A 26,639-nucleotide genomic window follows, 5' to 3' on the forward strand; every position below is an offset into this window, starting at 1 on the left:
TTTGAGACAACATTTATTTATCAACCAAAGAGATCATACATAACACTAAAAAGAAAAAAAAAAAAACTCTGCATAAAGAATACTTGACAACGGTTATTCAAAAGCAATGTATTATCAGCATTTCACTGCTCTTCCTTGACAATGTCATGATCTCATTGCAGAAAAAAAAAAATTTGGGCTAACAACAATGCTCTTTTGAAGTGACATAGCATGCCAGAAAAAAAAAAAAAAGGGGCAAGAGAACAAAACGCGCAAAACCGCGATACTTAATGACAAAAAAAAAAAAAAAAAACAGTTCTTGTGAGTCACACTGACATACTAGTCAATTTGGCCACAGGGCATGCTGCATTTTGAGCGATAAACAGCACAGAGCAGAGGAGGAGCCTAACTGTAGCGACAAGGCACGAGTCATGATAGAAAACGTGTGACTGCTGTCTCGTGACACTGCCTCCCCTCAGCGGCCCAAGCAAATATACCGAGTTCCCTACTCAGAGAGGCACGTCCAAAGTGGCTTCTGGAAGGAGCGCTTCTGCCTGGACTAACGGTGTGAGTACATAACCAGGTTCACCAGAGAGAATGGCTAGCTTCCCACCAGCAGAAGGCTCACTGGGGGGCACTGGCTCTGCAGCAGCAGCCATTGCAAACATGCCACAGCACTAGTAAAAGAACCAAGATCCTAAAGTGAAAAATGAGAACAAGCACAGCCACATCATCGTGCAGCTGGGAGGACAAACGCAAACTGCGTAGCCGTGGCAGCGATGTGCGCAAAAGGGAACTGGGAGCAATAGAGCAGAGATAACCTTGAAAAAGCGCTTTGTAAAAAAAAAAAAGGGGGGGGGGGAGAGAGAGAGAGAGCTGTTGCCTAAGGCTGCCAGTGAGGAGGAGGAGTCTGTGCGAGAGGGGAGCGCAAAACGGGAGAAGTGGTGGCCAGCCTGTCTTCTACATGAGGCAGCACCTCTTCTTCCTCTTCTTCTTGACCTGGAGTGCTGCCCGGGTGGCCATCTCGAACACCTCCCGCACGCCCTCCTTAGTCTTAGCCGAGCATTCGAGGTAGCCAAAAGCGCTGATCCTGTCAGCCATGGCACGACCCTCCTCGCTCTTCACAGGTTCCTGCTTCATTTTCGCCAGCTCCTGCAGAACGCAACAGCCCCGAATGTGAGTGACAAATCCAGAGCCCCTCCCTACAGGACACGCAAAACCCTGCAAGACAGCAAAATTCTCTTGCTCATGCAGGACGTCAGCTCTTGCACACACCACTCCTACATACCACCATTGCTTCCAACCAATCATGCTTCATTCCTGCAACTTTCTTCAAAGTGTTGTCTAAACAGGGGAATGTGGGCGGCATGCAAGATGACTATGAAATGAGCAGAGGTTTTCCCAATACATGCACGAGTGAAAGATAGTTCCCACTGGCTTGCTACTTGTACAGCAGTCCTCTCGAGAATCAATGCAATGTTCAAGCATTCTTCTTCGCTCATAAGTTGCCCAGAGTAACTCACCTAGCCTTCACAGAAAGAAAAATAAAAATAGCGGTAGCTCGCAATGGAGAAAAAAGGTGGCGATAATGATGATGGCCTGCAGCCTCTGGCGTTATCTGTGGGCGGCACCTGGAAGCTCCTGTGCACTTGAGTGGCCTCAGCGATCAAGTGCCGCGTACTCACAGCCAGAGCTGATCGCGGAGGCCACGGTGCGGGCATTTCAGAGGCTATTCCCGCATAGGTCGTGAAACGTTTGGGTGCGGCCCTTACACCGATCTTTTTTTAAAAAATATTTCCTTTGGGAAAACAGGGTGTGGCCCGTACACGGGTGCGGCCCTTACACGTGTGTGTTTATACAGTATGCTCAATTTTGAGAGTAGAAAAATTTCCGCAAATTTTATCCCGCGTAATAGGCGCACCCCGAACTTTGAGCCGGGTTTTGTGATAAAAAAGTGCGCCTATTATGTGAGCAAATACGGTATTTTGTTATAGAGATACATCATCGTATAAAAATGTTCAATTGAATTCACTGGGTAGGGGGGTGCTAACGGTGATAGGTTTCGTCCTGGTGCTCAGTTTTTTAAGTGACAGTGCTGCAATGCAAGGAAGCCACCCTAGTTGGCACTGGCCTGCCACCGCTGCATGCTGCGGTGCTATGCGTAGAAAAGCCAACCTAACTGGCGCTTGGCAATTGTTTTTTTTTTTTTGGGAGACTCCACAATCGCTGCGAGCAGCTACAAAATGGCGCTAAAGCTACGGAAAAGGTCTCTCCCAGAAGCTGCTCTTTCACTGATTAAATTCTGCTCATCCGGTCTGAGGTTTTGGCGAAATTTTATAGAACAAACTTTAGCAATGTCGAGCTATTATGAGACTTTTACCAGTTTTTTTACCTACTCCCTATAATGAGGTTTCGCTGAGTTTATTATGAATACCCATCACATCCAAAGGGCGGCACTACAGGGAGGTTATTCACTTACATTAAGAAAAAAGAACACATGGAAACAAAAGCATTCTACAAATTACCAAAAAAAAAAATTGTATCTAGGAGACAAAATTCGTCACAGAAGAGATATAGCACAGCAAGTGTACAAGATAAAATAGATTCATAGGGCACCCTCAACAATACATAAAAAATAGGCTGCACAGACTGCGGCATCTGGGGGCATGTTTCACTCCTCAAGTGTTCACAAAAAGGATGGAAAGTTGAGCACATGCAAATTTTTCAACATTGTCACGTCTAGGACTTTTGTGCAGTACTTTTAGGAAAAAGTTTTTATTGAATCTCGCATTACAGTTGGTAGCACTGTATAAAAGTCAACCTCAATATTTTCCTGCATGAAGACAGCCACCTCAGACTACCGTTTCCGATTTGTGAAGTCCAATAAAACTGAAGTCAGATTTCTGGGGCAAACCTTGCAGCTATCTGGCATAAGCTATACCTAACTACGCTGAGTGTATTATTTGAATTGTCTTTCAGAGAAAAAGTTGGCAAGCATTAGCACTAATAGTGCCAATATAGGCTATCTAGTCCAAAGCCCCAGTTATAAACTCCCAGATATTTGACTGCAGCATTGCTTAGTTTAAGAGAAACACATTTTGAACAAAACTGTCACTGTCCAAGAGAGTACAGCAGATAAGAAAAGTCAATGGAAATTTGATGGCAACGACTTGGGCCACCATTCCAGAATTACTCAAGTGGATTTTCACACTTGTCTCATCACTCAATGCCAGCTGAGAAGGACAGACAGCTTTGGGCTATTATTCTAACACACTGTGGATTTACGAAGTATGTATTGCTACAAGCTGCGACAGTGTCTAAAACAAATAAACAATTTTCAGCAACTTTTGTAGCAATTTTCTTGCAAAAAAAACTGGAACTGCAAGACATACTCAGTAGTTACTGCTGCTACCATCAACATTTGGGCAGCTGGCTCACTACACACAGTGAGTCTCATGGCTCTTTTGCACACCTCTCATTCCAACGATGGGACAATTATGTTATGGAGGTAACTGGAAGCAAGGGTTTCGGTGCCTCAGCTTTTTCTCTACCATACTCAGGCAATTTCTGGCGCTGACTCATAAGAATACTTTTGCAGTGATCCAATTTTTGAGGACTTCTAACCAACACAAATGTAAGTACGTGGCAGTAAGCTGTTCTTATGCAGTAAGAGAACGAAACATAAGAACCATAATCAAAGCCTGCTGTTCAGTAGGGCATTGGTTTAGGCAAACTGCAAGCAGATAATGAAAACCTGAACAATCTGAGAGTGGCAACTATGAAGAAAAATGGCACATATGCAGTGCAAATACATGTCTACTGCTTTGTGGTATCTGCACGATTAAAAATCAGTGGCTAGGAGAGTTGGTATTTCAAGCTTTCATTCACACAGCACGAAGACAAACACTGACACTGACACATTCGCTTTGGAATTTGACTAACAAAAGCACCACAAGCTCTCTGATGAATGCAATGAATGAATTAAAAAAATTCGGCCTACAAATGCAACCACCCTCACTGCAAAACGATATCATACTACTTTGCATATCTGATGAAGTCTGCGACTTGCGATCTACACACCCTCCTTTCTGAGGTAGAATGCTATAGATGAAGTTAATGGAGCATTAATGCAGTGAATACTCAAAATCTGGCGCCACCTCTTCTACACTCATATGTGCATTTCATTTCCTTAATAAATCAGGATATGACTGGGCACTGTATGTCTCCAATGCGTCTCTACGCTGCCCCTGCCTCGTGGAGGACATCAAATTTACTTTGGAGGTGTCCGCAATGCTGCAGTTCACAAAACTGACCCAGATTTGTTTTTGTTTTCTTTGTTTCAAAATAAGCGTGACACAAAATAACTCGAGTGTTTAGCTTTCAGGGAGCCGTACCTTGACGGTGGCTGGGTCCGAACGCAGGTCCTTCTTGTTGGCGACCAGGACTATGGGGACGCTTGGGCAAAAGTGCTTGACCTCAGGGTGCCACTTCTCCAGGATGTTCTCCAGGGAGTCGGGGGAGTCGATACTGAAGCACATAAGGATCACGTCTGTGTCGGGGTACGACAGAGGCCGCAGCCGGTCGTAGTCCTCCTGGCCAGCCGTGTCCCACAACGCCAGCTCCACCTGGCAGAACAGAGGAGAATGATCAAATGCATGGACACAAGATACGGGAAGAAAAATTAAGAATGTGGCAATAATTCAGAAATCGAACCGGAAAATCAACTTCTGAAAAGGGTCCCATGGACTCGGTAGCAAAAGTCACTGCTGTACACCACAAACATTTAATTCCCAGCAATTTTATGACCACATCCCAGAACAAGTAGCTACATCAAAACATCAGCTGATACCTCGTATCTGCCAGCTACATAATTACCTCTACTGATAAGGTACAAAAGGATTTTAAGACAACCATATGCTGCAGTGGCCCAAGGCACTCTTCTGCTACCGAGCCGGAGGACCTGGGTTGAATCCCAGCCATGGCGACCACACCCAAGTGGCAAGGAGCCCTCGCCGCATTCCTGAGAGCCCCTAGAGCTTCGTTGTGATGATTACGTGGTAAAAGTGAACGCAAAAGGCACCTGTGTGCTGCGATCTCAGCGCACATCAAAGAACCTCTAGTGTTCTAAATCAATCCGGAGCCTCCAATATGATGTTTGTCATGCTCCATGCGTCATTTCGGGATGCTAAGCACCACAATTCACCTTTAGGTCATGTTTAACAAATAAATGAAACTAGCTTTATAACAGGAAAATTAACTGTAGTTTAGCGCATGCCATCAACAGGAAATTGGCCTTTGACTCGGGAGGTTCCTTGTGTGTATCATCATCTAGCCTATGGCTTCTTGAAAATTAGTTTTGGAGGAAAGGAAATGGCACAGTAATTGTCTGGCATCTTGGTGGACACCCGAACCACATCATAATGGAAGGTAGGAAGGCGGGAGTGAAAGAAGAAAGAGGTGGTGCAATGGTGGGCTCCAGAATAATTTTGACCACCTGAGGATCTTTAACATGCACTGACATCGCACAGCACATGGGTGCCTTTTTGTTCCTCCATCAAAAGGCAGCCGAGCACCCTACCACTGAGCCACTGCGGTAGGTAAACTTCATCTTGAACGTGCGTAAAGCGGACAAAAGTGCCCCTACAGCATACAGCACATGGGTACTGAGGTCAATGAGTACAAATAAGTACCAGTTGATTCCAAGCCAGGATGCAGTGGTCGCCTAATTCCCCAATTTCTTGGCCAATAAATGCAACACCGCAAAAATATTAACAAGCTATCAGAAAGGGAAAAGCACAGTAACTATATTAATCGGGGTGGACCCGTGAAATGTCTCTGGTGAGGGTAGATCCGGATGAAGGAGGGGGTGACAGTGAGCCACAGAATTAATACTTAACTACTCTTGTTCTTTTACATGCAGTGACATCACAAAACACAAAGGAGGGTCTGCTGCAGCAGCACAAAAGCAAGCTGTGTTGCACAATTTCAGTGGCAAACTGCACCTCACAAAACACAGACAAGGTCAGAATGACAAAACGACTGAACTAGCATCGCTCTTGTCAGTTCAACCTCATTCATTTAACAGCTCATTTCAACCTGTTGGCCCATATAGCTGCTTGAACTCTTAAATAAACTTCTGGCTAAAAAACTTACAGCAACAAAATGTGCGCACACGAACATATACTGCAAAGCAGCTTGCCACTTAATTTTCAGAGCAAGGACAGATCTAGACCCTTAGCAAAATTTTCGCTGCCACTTGTAGAGCTAAACAATGAAAGTAGTGTACGCTGCAGCAGAAACCTAGCTATTCCATTTTTTTTTTATTTGTTTCCCCAAGACCAAAGAGCAGGTCTTAGGAGCCATGTTAAACGAATACGAGCCCCACATCAAGCAAAAGCCGGCGCCTATGGACACAAAAAAGGTCGGTACTGCCACGGGGCGTTCGATGAACGAGTGGAACCGGCAGCCCGTTATCGCACCCGGCCTCCTTACGCCTCGCGAGATACTAAACTACGTCAGTCCAGGTGCATCGGGTCAGGCACGACACTCGCCTCGCACGGGCGCGTCCGTGCACTGCATCCAGACGAAACTGCCGCGAAAGAGGCAGGAGAAAAAAATGGAAAGAAACAGGGACAGTGGAGCAACGGACGCGCGCAACTACGCGGATTCAGGCGACGTCGTCATTCCCCGGAGGCTCACACGCTATTCACGCGACCTACAGACAGCCGAGGAAGCAAGTGCACAACGACGATGGCATATCAGGCCGCGCGCGTAATCGTTGCATTGCAGGGGCATCGGCATGCCCGGCAACAATCCGCCGCCTTCTAGAAAGGCTACGCCCACCGCCTTCGAAACGCTCGGACAGAACAAGCAGCGAAACCGAAACGCAACAGTTCGCCCCTCGCACTCCGAAATCTTCCGCACAAACGCCGAAAAATCGCTAATGCTGAGCCTCACATGTCCCGTGCAGGTTCTTTTGTCGACGAAAACGGCTAAGTTTTAAGAGGAACGAACGGTGCGAAACTATGCATACTCCAAAAGCAAGCAACAAGCGGGACAGGGCTTTCGTTGGGTGGCGGCCGGGGATGTTCCCGAGCACATGCCGCCCGTATCGATCCACCGCTACTGCTCTCCCGGTTCGGGCGTGAGCATCGCCGTCCAACTTGGCTGGGAACGAAACCGGCGCACGCCAGACAACATCCAAGACCGCGTAACCGACACGACGACGAAGCCGCCTCCGGTGAGCGCGGTCGAGAGGGATTGCAAAAAGCAAAGCGGCCACCCGGCTGCTGCTGCCACTCGCTACCCGAGTAGAGACAAGAAAACGGGGCGCCAAAGAGATTTCGCGCTCTCGATTTCCGCACTACGTGACTGAGGACGAACAAGCGCTCCGGCGTCAAGGCGGCGTGCCGAGCTGACGAAAACAAAACGTACAGAGAGAAAAAAAAAAAATAAAGGCGACGTGCTGCTGCTACCCTCCTCGAGCCGTTCCGTCGGCGAGGATTAGTCATGCGCTCCGCATCCTGAAGCACGCCCTCGGAGCAGCGCGTGATAACGCCGCTACCGCAGGCACCGGCAATGAATCAATAGCACACCCCAGACGCGCCCAACGAACATAGAGCAAGACGAATGTCTCGAAGGCTCCCTTGAGAGATTCGCACAACAATGCGTCACCAAAGCTGTCGCATAAAAAAAAAAAAAAGCGGGTAGCACATCACGAAGAAGTCGTCCCCCGCCCCCTTTAATAAAGCGCTCGTCACCGGCATGACAACACGCTGAGGTCGACGGGGGCCTGTTACCTCGAAGGAATTGCCACGAGCAATAAAAGGCGCACAAATGACCATTCTAAACAGTTTTGTCCCTGATCATTAGGGAAGCGACGTCTGCAAGCACAGACTTTCGCACCGGCAAGACGCCGGGTTGAGCTGTGCCAATGCTGTGCGTTCCTCGCCCGATCGTTTGTCACCGACGGTTGTCACGCCTGCAAATCCCGTCAACAGGCGGTCTTAACAACAAAACGACTCAGCGCACACGTAAGAAACATCTGCGTGCATATATAACACGCAATTATGAAGATCGAATACGTTTGCTGCACGACATTGCAAGGGTTTTTTTGTTTACTACAAGGGACGCTCGCAGCCTCATTAGGCTTAAAAATGCGAATGGGCAGTACCAACGGATAGCGAGAGCTCGCTGCAGCTACCGGCGATACGCACCTGCTTCCCGTCAACTTCGATGTCGGCCACGTAGTTTTCAAACACAGTGGGGACATAAACTTCAGGAAACTGGTCCTTGCTAAACACGATGAGAAGGCAGGTCTTTCCGCAAGCTCCATCTCCGACTATCACAAGCTTTTTCCGGATAGCAGCCATGTTACGCTGTGGGTACCTCCGATGAACCTCGCTGTTGGAGCCGTGCTTACGCCGTGTAAAGATGCGGTCAAGGCCGACACAAACCCCAAAGTTTAGGGCATGCGACGATCACTCGCTGCCGCGCTGCCGTACCGACAATACTCGTATGAAACGGATAAGATTCCAACGGTGACAGGACAGCCACAGCGATCCTCAGAAGAAAATATTCACCATGTTAGCGGGCGCCGCCGCAACTGCCCCTGGCGGCAATAATTTGCTACAGAAATTCCTGGAATACGACAGTTCTTGAGAATCGAGTTTTTCAGTCATAGAAAAGCAATTTAAATATTTTTAAAACTTATATGGACGTATTTTTGCGAAAGTTTGTTCAAATTTTTGGTATTTGACTCACACATTAAACACGACAAACGAAAGCCGAGCGAAGTTCAGCCAGGTTTAGCCGAAAGCCGGTGAAGTTGAGCGCGCGCTAATGCCCGGTGCTTTGTCTTGGGTTTTATCCCGTTGCTCTTGATCACAAAGTCTCAAGTTTGTAACCGTGTGAGAAACGTATCAGAATGCCTCGAGACCGAAAGCGGCCTGCAAGTGATGACGGGAGAAAACCGTGCAAGTACGGCTCGAAATGCTATCGTAAGAATGCGGACCATTTAGAGAAGTTTAAGCACCCAGAGTCAAAGGTATGTAAACTAAGTTACGCTGAAAGAACGAGGTCTGATTAACGTAGTCTGCCAAATTTTGTTTGCAGGAGCCTTCTGATGAAGCCGGTATTCCTGGAGACGGAAGTATGTATTTATTTATAAAATACTTGACTGTTGCGGAAATAAACGCGAGCAGTAGAATGCTTCTCTCAGCTAAACGGGTGGATTGTTCGAGCTCAAATTTAGCACAGAAATGGCAGTTGGTCGGCAGAATTGTTTCGTGCTACTTTTTTTTGGGTTACTTGCATGAATTGATCAAAAAAACTCGTATATTCGGATCGTCTGCGGCGACGACGAATTCTGCCAGCGATCGCACCGGTGGCGCCATCTCGTTTGTCGATCGTGCAGATTCGTCAGAGAGAGGGAGGGGGGGGGGGGGGGGAATGATTTGCGGGATGTTTGAAGACTCTCCTCACCAAAAACTTAAAATTTAGTGGCGTTTTGTCCAAACTACGTTTAGTGTGATCATAGATAAAAGAGCTGAAAAAGGGTCTTCAAACCTTTTGCAAAACAACCCGACTCCCATCCCTTGCCGAATCTTCACGGCCGACAAACGAGATGGCACCACCGGTGCGATCGCTGACATAGTGGCATAACTTTCTTCGTGGTCGCCGCAGTCGATGTGAATATCCGACTTCTGCTGATCGAATCAGGTAAGTACTCCAAACAAACGTGGTATAAAACAATTCTGCCGACCAAGTGCCATTTCTGTGCGAAATTTGAGCTCGAACAATGCGCCCGTTTAGCTGGGACAAGCATTCTACGGTGCGCGTTCATTTGCGAACATGGTATACATCATAGCACTAAACAACGAAGACAAAGGAGAAGAGGACAAGACAGGCACTTGTTGTTGTCTTTGCTGTTTAGCACTATGAGGTATAGTTCAATCCAACCAGCCCAACTTTCCATTATTCTAAGTTGCATTCTAGTATTTTGGGCACTGTTTCACTCTCCTTATGTAACCTTAATAATCCAGCTGTTCTCTCCTGTCTTATTGGAATTTCCGTCTGCAACGCAAGGATGTTATGGCACGCCAAGCATCACTCCTCTCCCCCGAAGGTGCAGAGGATTTGTGGAACACTGCATCCTTCCACTGGTCACTCGAGAAGGCTCTGCCGTTTTTCATCTTCTGAGTGGTGGCGGCAGGCAAGGCTCTACAAAGACCTTCTTAGAGTGCGTTGTGGTGTCCTGGAAGGAGAAGAGAGACACGCTCGTGTATTGGCTGAGTGGACCAGAAATATCTCCCTTGCCTTCTTTGCTTAGCACTATGATGTATAGTTTAATCCAACTAGTCCAACTTTCCGTTATTCTAATTACATGTTATTGTTGACCTTCGTAACCTTGGTCAACTTCAGCTTTGTAATCTGTGCTGTCATTTCTTGTCACAATGCAGCGAAGATTGTCCAACAGGCACCTGTGAAAGATGTGTCATCGCCTAAAAAAGAGAAAAAAGCAACTGCTGATAGGTCTGATGAACCAGCTACTGAAACGGAGATGCAAGGAAACGATAGCAACGAGCTTCCAGACTCGCCTGACGATGTTCGGGAGTCAATCAAGCAGAAGTTTTTGGTGGAGATGCCGGATGATTTTTACGACTTCTGGGACTTCTGTAGCTCTCTGAGCAAAAAGGACCCCTCAGGTACGGCTTTATGTGCAAAGCAAGCGTTTAACTCTTTCCTTACCACGGCACTAGGCATCGATCGCCGGCGAGCGAAGTTATTGAGCGCGAATTTTAAAAATACCACTGTGCCCTGGACTTGTGGCGCCATCTCGGTGATTGTATACAAAGTAGAGTTTCCGTTTCTGCATGGTTCACATTTTTACCGCGTGGCGGCGATTTTTAATGGGCGCGCGGGTGCGAAGGTTGACGCTATTCTAGGTACTATAGTTGACGCGCACTTGAGCGGAGTGATGGCGTCGACATCCAAAACCGCGCACGCTCGAAAGATCGCAGTTTTGCTCGATCCCGACGACCCGGCAAGTGATCTTTTAGACTCATCGAGCACAGATGACTCGGACATCAATGTCCCGTCGTCGGAGTTCAGCTCAGATGAGGAAGACGCAGCTGATCAGCCGGAAACATCAGCTTTCATTAATTATTTGTGATTGCTAATTTTTATTACCCATTTTGTTATTACTGTATTTCTTTCGTAATGTGCTTTTGTACTGTGCATTTAACACGCGCGTTTTGGTATATAGTATTGTGCTATAAGTTAATCTTTTCCTTGAAAAAAAAAATTTAAGTAGGACCAATCAAGAACTTGAATATTTCACTATGCGTCTTGTAATTTTTCCTAACTCAAAGAGTACTCAGTGTATGGGTATCATTTTATAAAGATATGTTGCCTATTGATATATCCACAATTTGTATATTTTGGAATTTCGGTAAAAATTTTTTTGCCAGAGATATTACTCCTTAGTCAGAAACTTTTTGCATTTTTTGTTTTTTTTTTGTTCATGAATATTTTTTTATGTAAATCAATTTTTTGTGTTTCTTAAAAATAAATACTGCTTGAAAGCACGTTCATTTACCTTCACTTTTATGTACCGCATGGCACTCTACATTTAGTAGCTGTTGCACAAAGAATTCGTAACTAAACCATACAAAAAACAGCCAATTTCCCCGTGGTAAGGAAAGAGTTAACAAGTGTGGCCACTTGTTTAATTGCATATTTTTACTACTCGCAGCATTCTTCAGCGTGTTCTTAATCTTGAAATTCTATTATTTATATTATTAGTTCCTGCTTCATGCCACACTGACACATTTGCGAACAGTTAGGGGCAATTTGTTGACCATGTATTATGTAGCCTGATCATTGCTTAATCATGTTTGCATCAACAACGACACAGAGCACGTGTCGCTTTTTTCCACAAGACAACCCCCCTCCCAATTTTTTTTCGCCTGTTCAGGTGCTCTTCATGACCTGCTGGGCTTGAAACTAGTTGGTCCATTTGATGTTTTGGCTGGAAAACTGACAAACAAAAGTGTCAAGACACCTGATGACTTTCTTCGTCATTGGAGGTACTTCTATGATCCGCCTGAAATGCAGACTGTTCTGAGTGCTGATGATGAAACAATGTACCACATTGGCTATTTCAGGTAAGCACTTCAAGCTTTTGACTATGTTTCTGTAGGTAGGTTGAAGTATATTATTGGCTGCGCTGTGGGGAACATGTATGTTTATTTCTGGAAATATCAGTTGAAGGACGTCAATATGGTTTCTAAAAAATAATCACTTTTTGTGGGCTGTTGTCTGTACTGAATGTACTGCTGTTTTTTTCCTTATTTGTTCATTTCTGGCAGCAAAAAACATATGCTCAGCTGTGTAGCACACGTTTCTGTTTAACTGTCTTCGGTAATGCTGTCAACTCTTGATAATTCCAACTCAAAGGGAATGTAAAATTTGTTCGCATTAAAGAAGGCTTTCTTAATGAACTTGTTGTTGACGTTACCAAAGAAAATGTACGTTCAAATGAGCCAAAAGTTCGAGTCAGACGAATTTGAATTAACGAGAGTCCACATTATTTGTGTTTTAGATTTCATTTTTACTTGCAGGTTTTGCAGTGCTAAGTATCTGTTGAGATTGTTTTAGAACGTTTAGTACTGCTCAGTTCGGAGGAATATTGAAGGGATGTGCTCACTACATTACACTGTTTTATAGCTATGAATGTATGCTGTTGCATTGGAGCAAACAGTGATTGATGCAGCTCACGTTGCCTTGTGTTTGTTACCTTGGCTTCTCTACCTAGAACAGAAACTTGCACAAGTTGGCGTCGTATTGTCGATGTGAATTTATAGACAAACAGGACGCAGGAAAAACTTCAGAGGACACTTGAGTTCCATCTTAAGGGTGTGATGCAAAAGCGTTAATGGCTCCCTTCAGCGGCCTGGAATCTTCTCTGCACATCACTTTGTCTAGGTTCTGCCTACATGCTCATATATGCGAATAGGTCATTCTCTACTTTGCATTCATCGATCGTGAGGAGTCCCCCTCGTGCAGTGGTGCAGCAGTTAAGTGATGCGCCACTGCCCTGGCAGGTAGCTGTTTCAAACACAGCCACTAGAGTCGTGACTTTAAACGGACACTGAGGAGAGCTCTATTAATGTTTTTTTTTTATAGCAAAATCCGATAGCTCGGCATTTCATGGCTTTTTTGCCACTTGGCCGGCAGCGAAAGATGCATTTATTTTTAAGAAATGTGGATTCGAAGTTGAAAAAGTTTTTCCTGCCGCTCTATTCAAACTTGAGATTCTCCTATGACGACACAGGACTAAGTGACGTGACACATGACGTAACGCAGACTCCGTGATTTCTGCAGCCAGCAGTGCGGCCTCGCAGCAGCTGGAAAGAAAGCTACCGCCGGCCACACGTTGAAGGCATCTGTTGGCTATTGTGGCCGTCGCTACTGTCGCTTCGTTTACGTTTGCGCCGGTGTTTTGCCAGCGTTACGATGGATCCCGTTCTTGAAGTCGTCAACGAAGTTCTCGCAAATAGACACCTTTAGCATACCGTGTACCTTGTTACCATTAGCGGAATACCGGGAGCCCGCCTAACACCGGTGACCAGGCGCTGATTGGTCCCGATGCTGCAAGCGCGCGCATAGCTGCCGGGTACCTGGCGCCATCTGGCGACATCAAGGAAATTTGCGCATGCATTGGCTGCGCCTCAGTGATTCGCGACTTCTCGTGTCCCAGGGTTACTAGAACCATTGGTTCTAGCAACACTGTTTTGTCCTATGATGTCACCACGCTTGCACTTGCGAGTTTGGCCTGTGGCGGCGATACCTGTATTTTAATTCTTGCTCTTTTCTATGTTACAAGAACTTTGTTGTCAGTATGAGTGGCATTTTTGTAATCAGGAGCTGGTATTCTGTCGATACAAGCCAACTTCAATTTCTCCTCAGTGTCCCTTTAAGAGCTACGGGTGGGGTTTGTGAGACCCAGGCTGCTCTCCTCGAGCAACCTCCCACAACCAGTCATTGATTTAACTACCACAGTGGGCAATTTGCTCGCATCTGGTGGGCTGGTTGTGATGATGTCACACGGTTGTGTGAGCTAGGTGGCAGGAGGGACCCCTGCTTTTTTGCTCACCACACCGACAATGCTGACACCAGATTTTCTGCAGAACGTGAGCGTTGACGGTGTTGGGATAAAACAACAGACGTGCACATACAAAGCTGATGTGCATCTCTTATCCCATGTTTTAAGGTGAAAGCCTTTTATGTCTCATGAGTGGCGTGGACACTGTGTGTCACGCTTTTACTGGTCCATAGCCATGCAGCAAGCCAATCCATATTCCAATCTATAATTCAACAAGCCAAACCATAATCCACAATCCAATCCATAATCCAAAAGGACACGAACTGTCAATGAAGAAAAATCGGAAAATTTGGGTCTAGGTGGGAATTGAACCCTGCGACTGGGATTCGAGCCCGTGACGGCACAAACAGATCAGCTTTAGTGGCCACTGCACGAGAACACTAGGTTATTGCTGCAGCCGGTCACGTCTTGTGTAAAACTGCAACACACTCGTGCTGTGCATTGCACATTTTCGTTTTCGTCAACTAATATTGCTATCAAAGTAATATTTGCGCTTTGCACTATGTGGCAGTAGTGACAGAGAGATGTGCGCTGCATGCGTTGGGATGGATAACATTGCAGCAGAAACTCGTCATTAGAGCAATGCTTGTTGATGTTGACAACATTGCTGCTGAATCGCGTCATACATTGGGTAAATCGGCATTGACAACAGAAGATATGCATAACTGGCTCTCAGTGGACACCTCAATCTCACTTTCAGGTACATGGTGGTGGTGTCCACCTGCAGAAAACTGCTTTCGCACAATATTTTGTGCTTAGCAATGCAAAACCACCAGCAAATTTTTTCTTAGTGTGGTCCTAGACTGCACCAACAATCTATACGTGGCCACTTCCTTCTCGGTACCAGACCCCACCACTGCTGAAGCGATCGCTATCACCTTTATCCTTAAATTGAATGACGCCCATAATCAGAGTTCACAAATCTTCACAGACTCACCGGCTGCCTGCCGAGCTTACACAAGCAGCTGTGTCCCAAGGCAAGCTCTTTGTATCTTGGGGCACACTCTCCAACAAGGGAATGTCATAACCTGGGTCCCCAGCCACGCAGATCTGGCTGGAAGTATCCTGATACCCTAGATTGCAATTATACTCACCGTTCGGGGCCTCCTCCCCCTAAGCTCTGCCCCCCATCCACCCACTACTCCACACACCTAGAAACCTGGCGTCTCAACAGGTGCCTATACCGCTAACCCCAAAGGCACCTTCCCCCGGAATACTCGTGCCTCCTCTGGCGAGTTCAGACGCTCACATACCTTCATTTCCACCAGCTTGTACCCATTGTATCATCAGTGGGTACCCAGCCAATTAATCAGGGTGAAATGATTGGGAAATGGGTCTATGACTCCACCTTGAGCGAACGAAAATACCTTGTGCCATGGCGCTCTTTGGCCGCAGGTGTCCTTGCGCCATAAAAATTTGCTATCATCAGCAGTTTCCACCACCTCCGTCGCCTTCTCCCAACACAATACGTAGATGCATGTCCTTGGTATGGCAACACCCCTACTTTCACCCATATTCCATGGACATGTCCACACTTAGCCAACCACCTCAAGCTGCCTGATTTGGCCTTGAAACAGTGGGAGGCAAAGCTGGCCAGTGTCTCCCTAGAAGACCGGGAGGCAGTGTTCACCATCACCAAGAAGTCAGCAGTAACCACTGGGGCTCTGGACTAAGGGCCCCACTTGCAACAGTTCCAGCCACCACTTCTGTCATTCAGTGCATATTCATTTAGTCGCTGTTCCCAAGTTGTGCATTTTGTATCCTGGCCATGAAAGCCACATTTCAATGGATGCAGGATGCACGGATACCAGTGTGTTGTGAGATCTCACCGTGCATTAGAAAACCGCAGATGGTCGTAATTAAAGGGTCAGTCTACTGAATCTTATCAGCCATATTTATATTATTTTATCAGCCATATTTAATTTTATCAGCCATATTTTATCAGCCATAGCTCTTTACCCAAATCACCGTTTAGCCAGGTGTGGTGCCAAGAAGTGTGGTATAACATTTTAAAATAGAATTTTTTGATGTGGGAACACACCTGTAGGCTCATATGGCAACCATGAAAATACAAACGTCATAGCAATTTATAAACTGCAATTTTCAAGTGCTGAGATGATTAAAAGAAATCGGCACTGAAAGGACATTGGTTATAGTATATGTTGCAATTATGCGAAGCCGGATTTTGTCATTAATAAAATACAGGAACGTGAGCACCACGACCATGAGAGGGTGTGGCAATCCAATCCAAGACGAAGCGGTGTCACACTGCACATGGTACCTTGTTTGACAGGGAGTATGTCAAGCTTGCAGAATCTGAGCGAAGTTGAAATTGAGAATATTGTCAAGGATGAACGAACAAAACTTTAACCCATATGTGTCAACTCCGGATAAACGCGGTCGCGACAGCCAAAGTGGTGACGAGAGTAGCGACGATTCCGACGATATCCGCCGCGCGGCGACAAACATGGCGACGCATTTCGAAGCCGGGCCCCTCACTTCGGACTGAATTCTCATTGTTGCTGTCTTTTTCAGCGTGTTCACTGGCCATAAATGGGGCATCAATCTTTCGCTTCGTCTCAACTTGTCTATAAGAAAACGTATAAGTGATAAATTTGCTTTTTTCTTTTAATTAGAGTGACGATTCTGCCGCTTCTAGGCTTAAGAGGAGAGTCGGTTTGTTTACAGTAATGGTTCCCCTCCTGAGAACCAGATGGCGCCACTATAGGCTGAGTTTATTTTTGAGTCTCTGCTAGCATACGCTGAACTAAAAGTGGGAATGTGCCTAATGTACATAAGCATGCATCTGTGTACGGCGCGAGCGACGACGTGATGTGCAACAGCGAGAAATAGCAGCAGCGCGGTGGTTCCACCTTGCCCGGGCGTCAACAGATGAGAACAAATAATTCTTGTTGAGGGGCTAGTTGGTGTATGTTTCCAGAAAAGGGTTGTAGCGCCGAAGAAGACAGCACATAGCCAGCCAGACGGGACAGGCGCGATGAGAACAGGTCCTAGTTTTTGCGGCGAGTGAATCCGCTTCGCTCCCTGGATTTTTGGACAAGTGTGAACGTGCCCTATAGCATATTAGAGACGGAAGCGCCAGTGCATACGTAGCGGTGGCGTTGGTGAGGCCCTTCTTTTTTCAAAAACACTTTTAAAAATATGATTAAGCAAAGTTAAACTATAAATTTTCACGTCAGTTACAGAAAAAGCGAGCGGTACGCCTTCTACAGTTCACTAGAACAAAACGTACGTTTCTGTGACATTGGGGCATACTAACGGTATGTAGTGTATTCACTTATGCTTCTACAAAAAAAAGTCTACCACTTGCTGCAACAACAAGAACGTTGGGGTCGCCACCATGCATTTTTGCGCAACTTTTAAGACCAAATTAAAATATAAATTCCTGCCTAAACCGGGAGCAGTTTCCTCGTTACTGACGTTATAGGGTGCCAACTACCAGAATATGGCATTATTTATACAGTCATCTCTGTTAGTAGACTGACCCTTTAATACAGACCCCGCACTCATCATCTCTCTTGGTCCCATTTGCAGCTTCATAACCAGACATACCACTTTCACTCTATTAATGTGTTGCTAGGACACCAACTAGTTCAGTGAGAGGATTTTATTAATTGAAAGTTCTTTATTTTGAGAGGAAGGCACAAGGCCACTGTGGGGGGAAACGAGGAAAGAAAGATAGTCGCACTCAAGGCATGAGTCGGTGTGTTCTTCATTTTGCTATTGCTGGACCCGATCAGAAGGCGCTCTTACACCACCCTGATCGGGCCATTTTGGCTCCCATATGCAGCAAATAAGAGCTGTGTTTCGGTATCTATGAGCGGCATGGTATGGTAATCTATTTGCTGGAGGGGCTCTATGGCCATTCTCCGGGTTTCGAATGCAGTACATTGACAGAGTAAATGGGTACGGTCGGCGCAGTAGTGGAGCCGGCAGTGTGTGCTTATTACTGTAGTGATGTCAGGCCGTCGCCATTTCGCCAGAGTATATGTGGTGGGAATGTGGAAGACGGGCCTTGCATGAAAAAAGGACCAGTGGAGTAAGTTCTTTGATGCGGGAATGACTTGAAGTATGGTGAAATTGTGAAAAGGCGATGAATCACTAATTGTGGTCTTTATGAGTTTTGTCTCAAGAGCTTTAAGTTGTGGAATTAACACTCGGGAACATACCTAAGGATATTTGCACATGTTATGCTTGTAGTTTCCTTGGTATTTTTCTGTTGCTTTTTCTTTCAAGTTAGCAATGCTCAGCATGACCTCTTCATCATTTTTCTTTCCATAGCTCACTGCTTAAGTTAAGAACAACGCAGCAAGCTATGGAAAGAAAAATGATGTAAAAGGTGAAACGTTAATAGACCGGAAGCGGGCAGAGTGGGTGAGGGAACAAACGCAGGTTAATGACATCCTAGTTGAAATCAAAGGAAAGAAATGAGCTTAGGCAGGGCACGTAATGCGAAGGCAAGATAACCGCTGGTCCTTAAGGGTAACGAAGTGGATTCCAAGAGAAGGCAAGCATAGCATGGAGTGGCAGAAAGTTAGGTGGGCAGATGAGATTAATTGGTTTGCAGGGATGCGGCGGCCGCAGCTGGCAAAGGACAGGGTTAATTGGAGAGCCATGGAAGCGGCCTTTGCTCTACAATGGGCGCCGTCAGGCCGATGATGGTGATCATTAGCGTGACCTAATTGAACGCAGTTCTGCTCCTTTCTTTTCACTGTGCTTGTTTTGTGTAGATTATTTAGTTTTGCGGTTCAGTCAGATTGCTGAACAATGCTTATCTTATACAGACACATGAGAAATTCTTTTTGCTTCATTTCAGGGATGACCCTGGAGAAATGCCTGTGTTTTTGGCATCCAATATTGCTTCAGAGGGCTGCAAAATCACAAAAGTGGCTGGAAACTTGTTTGCTGTGCTCAGGTGGGGAAGACCTTTTGTAATATTGGTTTCTTCACCGTGCTTTTGATGCTGTGCTGATCTTAATATACATATGTGTATGATGATTGGGTTGCATAACAAAGGAAATCTGCGAGCTGCATTGCCTGCTTTTCTGGTGAGGTGTGATTTAATTGCGCTTTCTCGGTTATTAGTGCAAGTGGTCCTGCAGAACCATGTGGTACTGTATTCTTCCCGAAAATGAAAGTGCCTTGGTCAAAATGTGCTCAACTGTCTTTCACCTTTTGGCTCTCAGCAAAGAAATCTCCAAAGCCCTGCAGAATTGCAAAGAAGCCGAGAAGAAGGCAAAGCTGCGCAAGCTCAATGGAGCACTGGTGGAATTTTCTGAGGCGAAGGGCCACTCGCTGCAGGAAGCATCCAAGAAGCGGCCGAAACCGCAGACTGCCGCCTGGCATGGTGCAGGCATGGTGGTACCGTGTGACAGCAAGCTCGAAACAGGCTACCGCAACATGCCGCTTTCAAATGGTGAGTTCTGTTCTGCGATTTTCCAACTTGAAAGAATGGAAAACAGCTTATGCATTGACTAAGGCACTGTTCTGTGAAGCATAGAGTTGTGGGCTTAGCTTTCGAGCTTTTGCTGCCAAACTTGAATTTGGCAAAAGTGTAGCATTGCCGCAGTAGTCGTGTCTTTATATACAGCTCTTGTTAAATGTATGTAGGCTACTTTGTCCATATCAGGAACTGTCTCCAAGCAGTGCTGTGGAGCTGGCATAGCTGTCTCATTGTTTCCAAGCTCTACGCAAAACAAGACAGCTGTTCTCATTTTTTAAAAATCTAGAGCAATGGTTCTCAGTCTTTGTAGCCTTGGAGAACCCAAACGACCTTTGAAAGGCACTGAGGAACGCCACATGTCTTAGCTTCTGTTCCTTCCTTCTCAGAAATGCCGAAATTCAATTCATGGTGACTGGCTGCAAGCAAAGCAGTCCACAATGAACAATTGCAGTGTGATTAGTCCTAAAATAAAGTGGGTAGAGAAAAGTGGTAGGGTTTTAATATAGTTAAGCTGAGTATATGTGCGAAAGCATGTGTTCATACTTCCCCATCTTCTTCTTCTTCTCCTCCCATTGGCTACAGCTGGTGCAATACTCCTCCAAACTTTCCCGAGCTTCCTCCTATTGGCTGCAGCTTGCCTTCTCCTCCTCCTCCCATTGGCTACAGCTTGCACGACGCTGCTCCGCACTAACCCGATAAAGATCCTTGCTCAGGGCTGAAACGTCTGGAGTAGTGCTTTCACAATAAAAGGTAGAGGTTAAGGCATGCATGGACCAAGGCACTTAGGGCACCCAAAAGCAGTCCAAGGAGCCTCAGGTTTCCACAGTACCCAGTTTGAAAATCCCTGCTCTAGAGTGCTGGGGGCACCATAGAGGCTTCACAGCACATCCTGAAGACAGCTTTGATCATGGATGAAGTAGTAACCTGTGTACTTTCAAAACAACAGTACTTTCGGGCCAAACATGTGTGAGCATGCATTATGTGTTTGCATTTGAAGGTATGTTGAAACATAATTGTGTGTCAGTTACTTGACATCCATCACGCAAAGCACTTTACATCAAATTACTGATGCCAGTTGCTCGTATATATGAACACAGAGGGTGAATATTTTTTAGGTCAAATGTTTTGATTCATTCTGGCACTATTGTACATGTACACATATCTGCCAGATGACCTCTGCATGTCTGCATTGTTGGTGCGACCTTGCAAACAAGAAACTGGGATTGTATGTAATGATGCATGGATTTGTGATGGCCATTGCACCACTTGAGGTGTTTCCAGCCTGGCTTGCTACTGTACAAAAGGGATTTAGGTGCAAAGCGCAGTAAAAAAATTATTTCGCTGTTGGCAAAGAGAAGGAAAATATTCAAGCATGCTGGGGCACTGAGACTCTTTTTGCATGCAGTACGCTTTCAATACCAGAGAGTTATGTTGCACCAGACTGGCTGTATCCAGGGCCTACAACTACAGGCTTATTAAAAAGCCTGAGGCCATTTCCACGTTAACTGTTGTGGGGTTGAAATAGGGGGAGATAAATGCGTTCTCCCCGTTTAACCGCGGCTGACATAGTTCAAAACCGCGCGGACCCCACCCCGTGGTCGCGAGCGCTATGAGCGCACGGCGACCACGGCGGGCCTTGCTCTACGGGAACAAAGGAACAACACACTGGCTGACACAAACAAGGCATTTATTGCTGCAATAACAATAACGCCAGCTAGCAACAAAATACACTGAGGAATCGAGGATGTCCGACTCACCAGCACGGTTACGAGCGAGCATTCGCCCACGGTAGGGCAGGGGGAAAAACTCCGAGGCCAGACGGGACGAGCTGAGGGGAACATGTTTCCACACGAGGTCACCCGCGGCGAAGAGCGGAGCTTTGCGCGTGAACGTCCACACGCTATCCCGGTCCCCGGGAGAAGAGACCCCGTCGCTCCCCGCGCGCGCGCAGCAAAATGCCGTTCGTGGCACTGGTGTCGCTGCGACGCGAGCGCCCTCCCCTGTTAGTTAAACACAACTAAGGGGAGGCTTGCGGGGAAGCTAACCACAGGGAACTAGTGCGTTGCGGGAAAGCGAATGCAGGGGACGAAGGCGTCCCCACACTGTTTCCAAGGACTTCATTTTGTATGTTATAAAGTATCCAGTGTGGTAAGTGGCTTTTATGGGGAGTGCAATGACTGAAGGGTGAATGGGCTGGATCAGTATTTTTGCGTGTTTTTAGGGTAGTTGCTGCTGTCTTGGAAGTAGGGTGAGAAGACTGGCCCTGACAGTTTGAGTTTGTGGTGGCGGTTGATGTCACAAGGACAGGAGTTAGTCTGCTTGTCAGGTTCAGGTAGGCGTATCCTGGGAAGGGAAAGTGGTGGAAGTGGCATAGCTCCCTGATGGGAGCTGCATAAAGATAGGGGGAACGAGGGTAGATTTGTTGATTTGCCATTGTATATCATGATCTTCTCTATTCAGAGGCTACCTCTCAACTTAATCCTTGTCCTTTGGTTGCAAAAGCATCCTTGTGCCATCTGCTCATGGTCGGCCATATTGAGGGAACAAAGGAAATGATGGGTGCCAATCCAGATGGCTTTGAAAAATGACCGCTGGCTAATAACAGAAAAGGTTTCCTTCTAGATGTTGCACTAATCAAGGACATTCGACTTATCAGTGGGAGATGTGAAAGAGTAGTTTCCAAGGTAACACCTTGAACTGAGGTGGGATACATACTGTCACATAGTGGTGATGGCAGTCAGAAAGACGGCGAAAACGGCTTTTAAAAGACACTATCTATTAAGCAGACCTGTGCCCAAAAAGAACTGAATAACTCGGCGGCAGCATAGCAACAAGCGTGATTTGCGGTCGTCAAACAGAATGCCCGCCATTCTCAGCTGTGCTCAGTTTAAACTTGACAACGAACTTTCGAGATGTGGCGAGTCTGCAGCAACGTGGAATCTCCTCTGCCTGGGTGCGATCAATCGAGATAAATCTGGTAGTGTCCTGCATCACAAACAGGGTGATAAAGCCGCATGCTGGCAGCTTGGGATAATGAGCAAACAAGTCAAAAAGTACCACGTCAATATGCAGGATCTCTAGGATGTGTATTTGCAAGGTGATACCCAGGTGTTGAAGTGAATTTCGTGAAACCATGTAGAAAGATTTCTTTATAAGCACGTATGCCATCTTTGCTAGCAGGTGGTACTACTAGCGGCTTCCTTGCGTATAGTACAATTAAGTGCTTGTGAAGGAGACTCAGTGCTGTTCAGTTGTGTAGCAGGGAAGCTGAACTCTGTGGGAAAGATGCATACAGTTATTGCGTCCTAGATTTTGTGGCACACAAGGAGTCCAAATTTCAACTTCTCAATTTCTCCTTGTTGTAGCAGGTATTTGCCTTGGATTAACATCTGGTGAGGCTCATTAACACTGCAAGTGGTTTAGACCTTGATGGCACTGAAACTCTGTTGTGAAGTTTATACTCTGTGTACTAAAATGGCAAATATTTAAAGCTGCCGCTGTGGCTCAGTGGTTACGGTGCTCGGCTGCTGACCCGAGAGACGCGGGTTCGATCCCGGCCACAGCGGTCGCATTATGATGGAGGCAAAATTCTAGAGGCCCGTGTTCTGTGCGATGTCAGTGCACGTTAAAGAACCCCACGTGGTCGAAATTTCCGGAGCCCTCCACTACGGCGTCCTTCATAGCCTGAGTCGCTTTGGGACATTAAACCCCCATAAACCAAACTAAATATGTAATGTGAGTGCCAAGAACTAGCTTACCCGCCATGGTGGCTGAGTGGTTAAGGCGCTCGTCTACCGAGCCAGAGTGCTCAGGTTCGAACCCGACCATGGCGGCCGCATTTCAATGGAGGCGGAACGCAAAAGGCGCCCATGTATGTTAAAGATCCCCAGGTAGTCGAAATTATCCCGGAGACCTCCACTGCTGCTTCTCTTTCTTCTTTACTCCCACCTTCCTCCCTTCCCCCTTCCCTTACAGCGCGGTTCAGGTGTCCACTGAGATATGTGAGACACATGCTGCGCCATTTCATTTCCTCAAAAAATAATTTACCATTTTAATTTTACCAAGAACTAGCTGCTGATATGAAGTGGATCACGTTTTTTTTTAGCACCATAACTGCCTAAATCTTTGTAGAAAGGAAAATGACAGGGTTGATGTTAGGAGGCAGGGAGAGAGCAGATTGGTTTACAGAAAAAATACGAGTTACTTATAGCCTAACTGAAAGTCGGCAAGAGGCAGTAGACATGGAAAAGCGCGTAATGCTGAAAAGAGATAACAAAGGGGTCCTTAGGGTGATTGAATGGATTCCAAGAAAAGGTAAATGCAGTAGCAGAGAACCAAGTAGGCTGATAAGATCAGGCAGAGAAGAGGGCTAATTGGAGATCAGTGGGAGGGGCCTACACTACTACGCTGATGATGATGATGATGATACGTTCTCAGACTTGTTGGGTTAGTTTTTTTTTTTTCAGTACCGGTCAGTACTGCTTCATTGTAAAGAATGCTTTCCCTTATCAAGAGCTTGTGGGAGGACAAGATGTTTGGTACAGATGGAACTTATGGTGGAACTACAGCTGTTTTTATTAAGTGTGAAGTTTTTTAAGACTAGTACGTCACCAAGCAGGACAAAGTTTTGGAAGCAGAAAGCCAAATGACGTACCACTTTAAGAGGCCACAAGAATGAAAGGCATCTGGTTCTATGCAGGTAGTCTCAAAGAAGATTGCCATGAACTGCAGAAATTAAAATAAAATTCATGGTTTCATTGGTAGTTTTGTTTCTAGTCTTGCTGCAATTTTACTTCCTTTTTGACTGTCATCTTCCCATCACTTCCCTCTCCACAAGTCTCAACTTCATTCACTGTCGAGTTGGTGACTCTGTGGATGTGAGAATGTTACAAGCGTCCCCATAAGCTGCTCCGCTCACAGTGCCACATCTAGTGAAACTGCACGAATAGATTTCTACTGCTGACCATCATCTTCTGTACTAAAAATGCAGTGATTTTTCGTATTGAAAAATTCATGTTTTTTCTTTAACTTAATGTTGTATTTCATTCCACTGGCTGCTGTGCCTGATCTTATTGCCTAGGAAGCTGTCAAGTAGACTGCTTCCCTCTGCTGAAAAGTGATGTTTGTTTTTTTCCTGCACATTACAGCTGAAATGAAGAGATTTTTGGCAGAGTTCTCGGACGATGATTATAGCGAAAATAGACGGCTTAACAACAGACTGCAGCAGGTGATCGCGCTGGTTCACATTGCCAACGACGAATGCGACTTCGGCATGGGCCTTGAGTTTTGCCTTGCCCTCTTCTGCTCTGGCCACACGAGTCTGCACCAAACCATTGCAATGATGGGCAGTCTCGCCTATGAGCTTCTCGGCAGAGAACCATTTGCCCGCATCTTAACTGCCCACCTGAGACGTAGACTGAAAACTCCCAATGTCAGTGTTCTAGGTTGAGTACCACTGCTTGCTTTGGACGAGCGGCTGTCCTCCATTAGGACATGTGGGTGAGTAATAGGAGCACTACTGAACCATACTGTTTTATCTTGCACCAAAAATTTTGTGCACAATGTTTGTTGGAGTGGTGTACCGTGTTTTATTGTGCACCGGTCATATGCACAGCCCTGGCACAGGAGCAGCGATCTTACTGGCTTGTGTGAGCTTCACACAGCATAAGCTGTTGCTTGACTTAGTCTCTGCCTTTAGGGTTACCAGTGCAGAGCTTGTTGATACTTCATTAGAACTGCCTGTGCATATGGAAAAAATTTGCTTCAGCAGCTAAAATTTTGCCTTTAAAACCTGAAAAGTGTGCAAGCATTTTATGGTGCTAAAAAAGTTACTGTTTTGATTACTGTTTTGAGGCAGAGCTTGGCTGCTGTTGTTAAACGTGATACGTAAAATGTGTGCTATAATGAATCGATATATAATAACAGGACATAATGATAGCGTATTTTTTCTGGAAGCATTGGTTAAAACTGTGTGTGGCTATGGTGTAATAAGGTCCTAACAAACAAAACTCTGCTGCTTTTTTGTTACTGCAACATGTATGTTACTCCATGCTGCTGGTCCTTCCGCTATTCATGCAAGGCCAAAGAATCTTTCCATGCAATTTAATTTTGGTAAAAGGCACCTGTAAAAACGTCACGAGCACTTAGGTAACCTGCCTGTGCAATTCTTGAATTGCCATTTCAGTATGTCGTATGCTGTGCATTTATGTTCTAAGCTGAAGAGAAAGCTTACCAAGCCTTCCAGAGATAATTAGAAACTTTTCTGTAGCAATATATCACAATGTTTGTCATTCCCGAGCGTTGGTACACACGTACAGCACAGCTAAGCTGTTAGTGGTGTTCCTACAACTACTACCACATTTATTGGGAACAGTCATGGCCCGAATTTTTGTCCACAAGAGTTGGAAAATCCAGGAAATCTACTCTCACAAACTTTTTCGTTGTTTGTAACAGTCACTACATGTTTTCTTCAACTACATTTTTTCATGTTTATGCCATGCCATGTTACCATTCGTTCTGTCCACTACTTTTGTGATACTAAGTTCAATGTGTTGTTTCTGCTGTAAGCTGAGACTTTTGTAATAAAGTTACTCGTTGAATGAACTTAGTGGAAGCCGACTGGTTATTTTGAACTAAGCCTGCTTTTTATTGAGTTTGGTGCCATGGATTTTGGTCGTTAATTCCTTTGTAGAGGCATGACAGAATTCTGCTACAATACGAAACTGTTTAAAAAAAAACTTTAGTAGTAATAACAATAGACTTTTATCTATAGCTATTGTTTTGCATGTGGCCACACCCATGGGAAGGGTTATATTTCAACAAATTCTATACACTTGCTGTAGTAAAATACAGCTTGCAGAGCAGCACTTTGTAATACCAGCCCATGGCCTGCAGGCATTGCGTTACTCTGCTAACCAATCATAGCTGTAAAGGATATCAACGTTGTAATATAGTATCACTCTATTAAGTCAAGAGGTATCAAAACTATTGCGCTTGCAATTTTATCTTGTGATTAGCTTCTGTCTAAAA

General features: G+C 45.7%; 2 protein-coding genes across 3 annotated transcripts; one reads left to right on the top strand and one right to left on the bottom strand.

The window, feature by feature from the left end:
- Window positions 1-8,592, bottom strand: LOC149372589 (rho-related GTP-binding protein RhoC). Its single transcript, XM_089567088.1, has 3 exons — window positions 8,196-8,592; window positions 4,374-4,604; window positions 1-1,131 (listed from the first exon to the last, which is right to left on the bottom strand). The coding sequence occupies exons 1-3, from the start codon at window positions 8,349-8,351 to the stop codon at window positions 940-942; spliced, it is 579 nt and encodes a 192-aa protein (XP_089423214.1). The 5' UTR covers window positions 8,352-8,592; the 3' UTR covers window positions 1-939.
- Hpf1 (Histone PARylation factor 1) lies at window positions 8,352-26,217 on the top strand. Of its 2 annotated transcripts, none has more exons than XM_089567086.1 (7): window positions 8,352-9,025; window positions 9,073-9,130; window positions 10,440-10,685; window positions 11,957-12,146; window positions 18,984-19,082; window positions 19,354-19,583; window positions 24,758-26,217. In XM_089567086.1, exons 1-7 carry the CDS (start codon window positions 8,906-8,908, stop codon window positions 25,057-25,059), a joined length of 1,245 nt encoding a protein of 414 aa, XP_089423212.1. In that variant the 5' UTR covers window positions 8,352-8,905; the 3' UTR covers window positions 25,060-26,217. The 2 variants fall into 2 exon arrangements, with proteins under 2 accessions (XP_089423212.1, XP_089423213.1); XM_089567087.1 differs by having other exon boundaries at window positions 8,681-9,025; window positions 9,094-9,130.
- The last annotated feature ends 422 nt before the right edge of the window (window positions 26,218-26,639 follow it).

This window comes from Amblyomma mixtum, chromosome 1, assembly GCF_055824585.1.
Source record: "Amblyomma mixtum isolate Tamu chromosome 1, ASM5582458v1, whole genome shotgun sequence".
NCBI classification, from domain to species: Eukaryota; Metazoa; Arthropoda; class Arachnida; order Ixodida; family Ixodidae; genus Amblyomma; species Amblyomma mixtum.